This window comes from Clupea harengus, chromosome 1 (assembly GCF_900700415.2).
Source record: "Clupea harengus chromosome 1, Ch_v2.0.2, whole genome shotgun sequence".
In the NCBI taxonomy this organism is placed as follows: Eukaryota; Metazoa; Chordata; class Actinopteri; order Clupeiformes; family Clupeidae; genus Clupea; species Clupea harengus.
The window spans coordinates 31,790,173-31,800,258 of record NC_045152.1 but is presented as its reverse complement, the minus strand read 5'-3'; the positions used below and the strand labels follow the sequence as shown (position 1 = coordinate 31,800,258).

Below are 10,086 nucleotides of genomic sequence, written 5' to 3'. Positions count from 1 at the left end.
CTACCACAACACACACACAAACGTGACGGCAGCGTCACAATAACCAAGGAAATCAACTCTGGCATGGTGGAGAGGAAGGTCCTATCAGTGAGGCACAAGCATAAACACACACACACACCCAATTAGACATACATACATACATACATACATACATACATACATACATACAGTACATAAACACATACACGCACACACACCCAATTAGACATACACACATACAAACATAAACATACACACACGCCCACACACACATACATAAACATACACACACACATCGACAATGATACACACATATGTACAAAAATATTTTTTCGAGAAAAACGTAGGAGGGGAGAAAAACGAATAAAGTCTAATAAAAAAAACATTACCAGACAACTTCACTGTTCCCTTTTGTTTTTGTTCGGAGCGTACATCATCGCGTCGGTTCCTTTTGAGTGTGTGGCACTAGGCTTGACTGTACAGTAACTCCTATAACCCCTGCCCCTGCCCTTGCAGCCATAAGGGCTTCTGGGAAACCAGAGCCAACGGTGGGAGGACATATCTGTGGACGGAACACCCCCCAGACTTCTGCACGGTCCCCTACCTAGTAAAACGCCATGGCAGACCCCAGCGGCGCCAAGGAAGAGTAACATCAATAATAATAATAGTAATAATAATGATCATAATTATAATACTATCAGTAATAGTAATAAGAATGCAAAAGACAATGATAATGATGAGGGGACTGTTGAACAGGTGTGTAGGTGTGTGTGTGTGTGTATGTGTGTATGCGGGCCGTGCAGGCTGTCAGGGGGTGGAGTGCTCTGTCGAACCCAAGGCCGAGGCTGAGGCCGGGAGGGTAGGGGAGTCGGAGGGCTGTTGGGGCTCTCACTCGTCACCAGTGGCAACCTGCCAGACGATGATGTGGCTACGCTCGGTCTTGGTGGCGCCCGCTGGTCGCATCATGGTGGAGTCCAGAGGCTCGTCCGTCTCCCCACCCTCATCACCTGACAGAGAGAGAGAAGGGGGGCAGAGAGGGTGTGAGGGGGAGAGAGAGAGAGAGAGAGAGAGAGAGATGAGGGGTGAGAGTTAAAAACCGTGTTACATGTGAGTGAGTGTGTGTGTGTTTGTGTATGTATGCGTGTGCAAGCACATCTGTGTGTGTGTTTGTGTTTGGGTCTTTGAAACTGCTCACCCTGTCTAAAGTCGATGTACCCCTCACCACCGCTCATCACCAGCATGCTCTGGGGTAGCTGCTGTGTTTGGGCATCTGTCGACGGGGCCTCAGGGTCTGCTGGGCCTACCTCCACACTTGCTAAGCCAGGGACAGACACCTGACCTGGAGAGGAGTACGCACACACACACACACACACACACACACACAGCGAGTAAGTCAGCTGGCCTGGGATCCTCGAGGTGTGTCCAGTTCAGTATCAAGGCAAGATCAGAACCAACAGGTTTAAGTACCTAAATTATCATCTAACCGATCAAACCTTTTTAAAAAGGACACTTTTGAACTGGGAGCTGTTTCAGTGCGTCTTGTTCAGAGTGAGACGTCTTCACATTGACACTGACCTCTAAAGTAACTTGTAGTCCCTCATTAAGTGTTCTGCAGTAAATGCCATGAGAGAGCACATGACTTGTGAGACTTAAATGGCAGAGCCCCCATGTTACCACTAACCTGGCACTGCTACAAAGAACTTGACTGCATCTCGGTGGCCATGGAAACAGAGCTGAGCGTGGGCCATGGAGCAATAGGGTACGAAGGAGCCTGGCGTGGCATTGTCCACACTCTCTTCTCCATAGAAACGGACAGCACGGCCTGGGCGGCTCGGGGTGCCGTGGGCTGATTTGTTTCCTGGTACAGGGTGGAAGACACATACAGTTAGGCACCATCTGCTGAATGTGTGTGACAAAGTCAAGAATTCAGCTAACCTCGGTAGTGTTAGCTTTGGTTTCGCTAACTAAGGTTTCGCTAACTAAGGTTTCGCTAACTAAGGTTGGCTTTGCAGCTGCCAGGGCCGGCGATTGCTATAGGCGAACTAGGCGACTGCCTAGGGCGACAAATGGGTTGGGGGCGCTCTCTAGTGTCGCCCTTGGACCTACTTCCCATTAGTCATACTTAGAATAACAAGCAAATTAAAACATGTTTATTAATCATGATCATCCTAGGGCGCCCCTTCAGCTACACGTTTACTTGTCAACCTAATTTTTAGATTGAATTGATGGTTATTGTCGATCATTTCCAAGGGGGGGGGGGGGGGGGGGGGGGGGGGGGGCGGTTGCGGTTGCGTTAAGTTAAGTTAAGTTAAGTTAAGTTAAGTTAAGTTAAGTTAAGTTAAGTTAAGTTAAGTTAAGTTAAGTTAAGTTACGTTACGTTACGTTACGTTACGTTAGTTACGTGAGGGCTCCTGCACTCTGCCAAGGTGGGGTGAGCGTGTCAGCTATGTGACATTCGCAAAAAAGAAGCGGTCTAAACCATCTGGAGCACAGGGATGAAAACGAAGAAAGGAAGAAGAGGAAAAGAAAGCCAAGTATAGAGGTAAGTCTTCTCATCTCAGCCATTAAGGTGTCAAACGAAATAAATTTAGTATTTTGCATCACCTAATATTGGACGTTTCATTGCTGTCACTTAGGCTAGCTATAGCTAGCTAGCGACTGTTACTTTGCTAATTTGCTACGTAGGCTATTACAAGCAAACGTAACTTCACTGATAACCTACATGGATGTAAATGTCAAAAGACCAGTATCTGGATAACGTATGCTAGTTATGAAAAGTACAGTTGCTGTCTACATTCATTATAAATGGCATAAGTTCTGTTTAGTGAATTCACAACTAGCAGGTGCATACACACACAGTAACCATTTTGGGGATAGTGGTGGTGTTCACCCTTCTGTACAGTTCCTCCCCAGGAATATACTAAAATGTATATGTGTTTTTTGTTTTTATTTTTGTTTTAAATTGGCCAGATGCACTCAGGCACTTTTTGCAGAGGCCGGCACCTGCTGGAGAAAGGACGCCTGATTCGCCTCCCTCTGAACTTTGTAACTAGCCTACACAACTAGTACTATTGTTGCTGTTTTTGGTATTGTTATTATTATTAGCAATTATTACTTTCATAATCACATCACATTAATACTACTAATTGTAATCAGTAGCCTAATATTATTTAGCCTTGTAGCAGTGGTGGCAGTAATTGTAATTTATCTACTACAAGTTACATGGTCAGATAAAATGTATTTGTACAATGCAGCTATGTGGTAGGATGATAGAAATGACCAAATGCAATTGTGTAACGAACAGCATGGATTAACTCTGTGTTTAAATACAGCTGCAGGAGAAGGGACATCCAGTAGTACTAAAGTACAATAGAAACATGTTAGCATGTATTAAATACAATAGCTTGTTTTCTTAAAGAAGTTCAACCACATTCATGATCATTTCACTTATTATATTAAACACCGCTTGTTTGGCTATACAATATGCTTGAATACAGGTGAAGGTGAAGGGACATCCAGGACCACATCAAGCACTCAGGGCATAAAAGCACGTTTGTTTGTAGAGGGTATAGTTAGGGTGTAGAGGGTCATAATTTGCTTAAATTTCCTTACAGGTGCTTAAGAGTGTTTTGCACAGTTTACGGTTTTGCACAGTTTATGGAGTTAATTTAATCCTAACATTGAGTGTGTAATACATTATTTGAAATAATAAAAAAGAAAATGTTCTGAAACTATTCTGGTGTTTGTTGTCCATGCAACATTTATTGTTGAACTGCAATGTAGAATAGTAGAATTATAAGTGGGTGAAAAAACTGCTATGCAAAGTAAAGCAGTTAAGTTAATATATGTCTCTTCAGTGATGTTAAGTATTGTGTGTGGGGGGGGGGGGGGGGGGCGCAAAACTCAATCTCGCCTAGGGCAACCAAAGGGCTAGAGCCGGCCCTGGCAGCTGCAATGGGACTAGTTGAATCCAGAGAGACAGACAACATTAATTAGACGAAGAGGAATAAATGGACCCTAAATGGAAGAGAAATATATCTCTTTGGAGCCTGAGTTACAAGCTTAGAGCTCAGATCCACCACAGCTGTGCTAGCATTAGCTTTGGTTTGACCAAATAAGCAGTTACCATGAGGACCAGTAAAACCAGGCGCTGTAGCAGCAGTCGGCCATTGCATACCGCAACCTATGCAATTACATGGATGCTAACAGAAATATAGGAAGATCCCGACTACTTTGTTCTTATGAATAAACATGTGTTTGCCTTCTCTCCACAGCAAGAAATGACAATCAAGACTCTTTCATTAGTGGTACCTCGTGGTGGAATGACCTACCTAGTTCTATCCAATCAAGTGACAGCCATGGTACATTTAAAGACTATCAGAAAGTGTTTAAAGACTTACCTCTTTAGTCATTCTAATGTACTTGTTACAAGCCCTATATTTTTTTAATTTTATTATAGTTATTATTATTTATAGTTATTGTTCATTTTTACTATGATCTAATATACAATATTGTTATAAGCATTTCGCCGTATTGTGCATAATGCTTAAGTTGATGTTGATTTTTTTTCTTTCATGCTTATTTAGTACTCTAGCATTGCTCATGTTTACAAAAGTAATGACTGACCTGCTACGGAGAATCAGCCACAATATGAGGCTGATGTGATGTTCTACAGATCTACCAGATACTACGAAGCTCAGTTTAACGTCAAAACATATGGTACAATGCCTAACGCTGTGTGTGGCTAAAACTCATTAACACTCAAGAGATAGGTAACTTACACAAGAGTATTCAACCCTTTTCCCCAAATATACTGTATATGACTGAATCTCTTGACTGTTGCTTGTGCGATCACATAATTAAATGGCACCACAATGGAGGAGACAGAGGTGTCTGAGTCATTGTGTAAAGTTTAGGTTAACATTAACATTAACATTATTATGCTCCTGAGCTGATGATCTGTTGTTGTGCTCCGCTTGGAGCGCAGTCATGTGATTTGGTATGTATCTGATGTCTTGCTGCAATTCTGCTGATCGTTTGTTGTGTGTTTTTTTGGTACATCTCAAGGGGTTATTCCAAATAAAGAGAATTTCCAACATTACAAACCAAAACGACAGCAAGAGAAATTAAATCCTAGCTTGCTTGCTTGTGCTGCCATCGACTGCTCTAAATATGGGTAAAATGTGCCATCTCTGTGAGCAACGTTAATAAATAATTGTCAGACTTTAATCGCACAAGCAACACACCGCACACTGCAACACACGTGAATACATATAAAGATATGAGTATTAGGGGCAGAACTGCTCGATGTAACTTTAGCTAACCTTATTTTGAGTGAACACATGCAAAACATCAGCTGAAACATTGACTTAATTAATCCACAGTCGCAGTGATATCCATATCTGATCAGGCATCTACAGCTGTAGAGATGTTTAACTTAATGACTGTCCTGTGCTGTAGCGTGTAAAAGCCAGTGTATGAGCAGATGGACATTATTATGTCTGAATGGCTCCGTTTAATGGCACTTCATTCCACTACCAGCACAACATCTATATGGGATGTCCTGGAATTGTGGCTGTCGGAAACCCGGGTGTTCTTGGATTGTAGCTCTTACCGTCTGAGAGGGGGATGGAGATGATGACGCCGTTCCCTGTTCCCACCCACAGCTTGCTGGAGGACACCATGAGTGCGGTGATCCTCACGAAGGAGAAGCCCAGCTTGCCCGTGCCTGAGGAGGATAGACACACACACACACACACACACACACACACACACACACACACACACACACACACACACACACACACACACACACACACACACACACACACACACACACACACAGCTCAATCAACAGCTACCCACACAGTAAACTTTTTTTTTTTCAGCATCACACATTACACTTCTGAAAAAAACATTTCTGTGGATCAAGACCTATTTGTGTGTGTATCGCAAAAAAGCATCAAGAAAATGACGTCTAATCCCAATAAAACGGGATGAATGCATGTGTAGGATGATCCACAAATGCAGATTTAACACTTCATACACAGAATTACAGATTTACAAATGACATTTCAGAACAAATACACACGCAAAGTATGATGTGTTTTTACAAATTATATAGTATATATTTACAAATAGACATTAATTTGTATAAATCATAGTATGTGTAATCAAATAATAACTTCTAAATCATAATTAAGGAGTTTTGTATTTGTGAATCGAAAAACACATTTGTAAATTGTGCATATTTCTGGATAATGGTACGTGCATTTACAAATCATTTTGAGATATAATTTGCACAGTTGAAGCTATATCTTTTTATTTGTTGATCTAGTAGTATAGTAGTTTGTACATACATTTGTTAGTTATGTGGGGAGGGGGGGCTGTTCTCAGTGTTTGTGTTCTGTTGTGATTTACGTGAATTGCTGCTGCAACACTGCAATTTCCCTTTGGGGATCAATAAAGTAATCTCTCTCTTTCTCTATACCTGTCTATCTATCAAACATACAGTATATCATGTTTGAAGCAATCCCATGTGGTTAAACCGCATGTTCTTCATGGTAATTTGAAGTATTTTATAAAAAATAGATTCATTAAATAGATACCGGTACATCATATTTGAAGGAAACTATCCTGTAAATGTAGTGCGTCCTTACCCAGCATCTTGCTGACGTACGGCTCGATGTCCACATCCTGGAGGTGCTGGAAGGTGTGGGCATGGAAGAGGCGGAGGGTGGAGTCCAGTCGGATGGACACCCAGATGCCGTCCCCCACCCACGCCAGCTGTCGGACCTGGCTCTCTTTGCGAGGGTGGGCATCGAAGGATTTCTGCCAAACAGCAGGAGGGGCTCTCTGCATTGATATGATACTCTACAGCAACACAGTACTCCACAGGTGCCCAGCAGTAGAAACAGCATCTTTTTCAGACGCCGGATTTTCAGCACAGCGAGGCTCAATTACAAAACTATTTTTCACCTTCTCAGGGACATCTGAAAGAGTAACATCCCACATTGAGATACGACGAGCATGAGAACTGTGTGTGATTACTTTTAGCTTCAGTCAAACCCCAAATCCCTCCACCAACACTCCCTACACCTAACTCTAACCAATCCAAACCCTTTTCCTGAAGCTCCCCACTATCTGACCTGCAGCTGGGAACAGACAGGCGTGATGTGTTGATGTGTACCTCTATCCTCATGGCCTTGGGCTGGACGATGTAGATCTTGTTGCGATAGCCACACCACACCTTATCGTGGACGACCGTCATGCAGCGGATGGAGTGGTGCGGCCGGCCCAGGTCCAGCAGGTGGTAGTTGGTCAGGTCCCACTGGCAGTCTGCAGGGTGAGGCACATCAACACACACACACACACACACACACACACACACACACACACACACACACACACACACACACACACACACACACACATAGGTGTCAGCTACGCCAGGCTGAGAAAGAATTGCTGCCTCCAGACAAAAGCAAACACAACAGCCCAATCTAAGAGTATACTGACAAGGACACGTGTCTGCTGGAAAAGACAGTGGAATCACATCTGTTCCTTACCTTGCCCTCTGTGGAAGATGGCCAGAGTCCCATCAGACAGGGCTACCAGGACACGGCCTTTCACGTGCCTGCAAAGGGGAGAAGCATTACAGGCTCTGCTAAATGACTAAATGTAAATGTAAATGTAAATAAGACGCCCAAAAATGAAGTAGTTCAACTCATGCTAGACTGTGTTGAGATGAAATGTATACTCTGCCTCACTGAGACTATTTTTATAAGCATCTGCTACAAAAATACATGCGAAGAGCCCGCACAGAGCTATGTATTCACATCACATATATCTGATACAGATACCTAGTCTCACCATCTGTAATGTAGTTCTGATGTCAATCTCAAATCAATAAGTCAGAGCCTTGATTCAGGAGCCCAGTTTGACTGGATGCTGGGGTTTGGTCAGAAGAGCCATTTATACTTACACAATGTTTAAGATGGAATCTTTGAGCTTGACAGCATGAAGGCACTTCTTCCAGCGCGCCACCGCCGAGTGAACGTACAAACTGGGAGGTAAAAAACACACACACGCAATCACATCAATCAGACTCCTTTAGGTGAATCTCAACCAGGAGACAAGACCAGATCTAGGTAATGGTTCTATCATTCTTGACCTGGAGATAGGGAATCTTACGTCAAGGCTCTACCCATAGGCTGAGCTTCACCACCTGTCAGAAGTATGAACATTGTACACTTCACATTGACTTAAACTTCACGAACCATATCGGTCACGGTTGTCCTCTAAGTACTTGAATATCCATCCCTGCCTCTGTTGGTCCCATATCTTTCCATTCACTCTCTGCAGGACTTTCCAATTTCAAGGCATGGCCCATACTTCACTTCCCTACTACACTGACCCTGTTAGTGTAGCTGCTTAAGGATGAAATGGCACCGAACATCTACACGCTGAGAAGTCCTGAACTTTCAACTCAAAATCATTTTTGATGAAAGGGTTCAGACGGTCCTCAGCTGCGGAGCCCTTTGGGTCTCGCTGGTTGCCCTCCTCTCTTACCATCCATTCTGGGCGCCCATCCACATGGTGGCCAGGGTGCTGCTCATCCTCTGGCTCTCGTCTAGTGCAGAGTCTTGCAGGATGGAGTCTGGGGAGCCACCGTCAGCCTCCCCCAGCACCTCCCTGAGCAGGAGAGGAATGGGGAGAGGAGAGAAGGGTAGAGGAGAGAGGGATGGAGGAAAGAGAAGAGAGGGATAGAGGAGAGAGGGATAGAGGAGAGAGGAGAGAGGGATGGAGGAGAGAGGAGAGAGGGATGGAGGAGAGAGGAGAGAGGAGAGGAGAGAGGGATGGAGGAGAGGGATAGAGGAGAGGGGAGAGGAGAGAGGGATGGAGGAGAGAGGAGAGAGGGATGGAGGAGAGAGGAGAGCGGGATGGAGGAGAGAGGAGAGAGGGATAGAGGAGAGAGGGATGGAGGAAAGAGAAGAGAGGGATAGAGGAGAGAGGGATAGAGGAGAGAGGAGAGAGGGATGGAGGAGAGAGGAGAGGGGAGAGGAGAGAGGGATGGAGGAGAGAGGGATGGAGGAGAGGGATAGAGGAGAGAGGGATAGAGGAGAGAGGAGAGAGGGATGGAGGAGAGGAGAGGGGAGAGGAGAGGAGAGGAGAGGGGAGAGGAGAGAGGGATGGAGGAGAGAGGAGAGAGGAGAGGAGAGAGGAGAGAGGGATGGAGGAGAGAGGAGAGAGGGATGGAGGAGAGAGGGATGGAGGAGAGGGATAGAGGAGAGATCAGGGAGGGATGGAGAGAAGAGGCAGTGAGGACCTAGACTGCCTCTGAACCTCAGCTTCACATTTACGCAAAAGCAACAACTGCATGTCTGCAAAGCTTCCAATGAACGCAACCATAGACATTCACAATAAAAAAAAACAGTGAAGAAGCGTTGAATATAATAATACTGGTAAGGCTTCCAGAGATTGGGTGTACAAATAGACCATATGGATCTGTATGAATCATGTGTGTGTGTTCGCATAGTTAGCGCATGCTATGCTATGCTATGCGCTCATCCATCTGGCCCATTTGGTTGCCCAGCTTTGTTTAACTGCAGCGGTTCTGACCTGGCTTGTGTGTCTGTGGTTGAGTTGGGTTCCGTAGGCTGGGCACCTAACGGGTCGGTGAACACGTGCTCCGTGTAGATGCCAGGTTGGCTGGGCTCCGCGCCATGGCCCTCCTCCTCATCCTCCGTGGCCTCTGTCGCCTCCTCGGCCGTGGCCACGCCGTCCTCGTCCGGACTGGCCTCCCTGGAGAGATTCACTGCAGGACAGCGGGACAGTCAGACATTGTAGAGAGGGGCTGTAGACCAGATTTCGAATGAACTCTCTTTCCTCTTTCTGCTTAATTACTTTCTTGGGTGCCCTTGAATACTGTGGTCTGGTGTGTGGACTATTTTCAAGAGCACCAACTACTCCTGATCTGATACTACTCCATTCCAACAGTGCCGTTTAGTAATCCTTTTTTATTTACGTTTCCAATCCAGACAGTACTGCCCTGTGTAAAGATCTGATTCGAAAATGGCTGGGAAAAAACTATGGAAATGTTTTCAA

General features: G+C 44.8%; 1 protein-coding gene across 5 annotated transcripts in view; it reads right to left on the bottom strand.

Moving 5' to 3' along the window:
- Positions 1–211: 211 nt before the first annotated feature.
- spag9a (sperm associated antigen 9a) overlaps positions 212–10,086 on the bottom strand; it is a 32,679-nt gene continuing 22,804 nt past the window's right edge. For all 5 annotated transcript variants that reach the window (XM_031576431.2, XM_031576436.2, XM_031576444.2 and 2 more), the window contains 10 exons: positions 9,601–9,796; positions 8,551–8,673; positions 7,964–8,044; positions 7,548–7,615; positions 7,169–7,317; positions 6,639–6,810; positions 5,594–5,707; positions 1,661–1,837; positions 1,175–1,318; positions 212–986 (listed from right to left, as the gene is read on the bottom strand). In XM_031576431.2, coding sequence (XP_031432291.1) covers positions 868–986; positions 1,175–1,318; positions 1,661–1,837; positions 5,594–5,707; positions 6,639–6,810; positions 7,169–7,317; positions 7,548–7,615; positions 7,964–8,044; positions 8,551–8,673; positions 9,601–9,796 — 1,343 coding nt within the window. In that variant the 3' untranslated portion in view covers positions 212–867. The remainder of the gene's footprint in view (positions 987–1,174; positions 1,319–1,660; positions 1,838–5,593; positions 5,708–6,638; positions 6,811–7,168; positions 7,318–7,547; positions 7,616–7,963; positions 8,045–8,550; positions 8,674–9,600; positions 9,797–10,086) is intronic.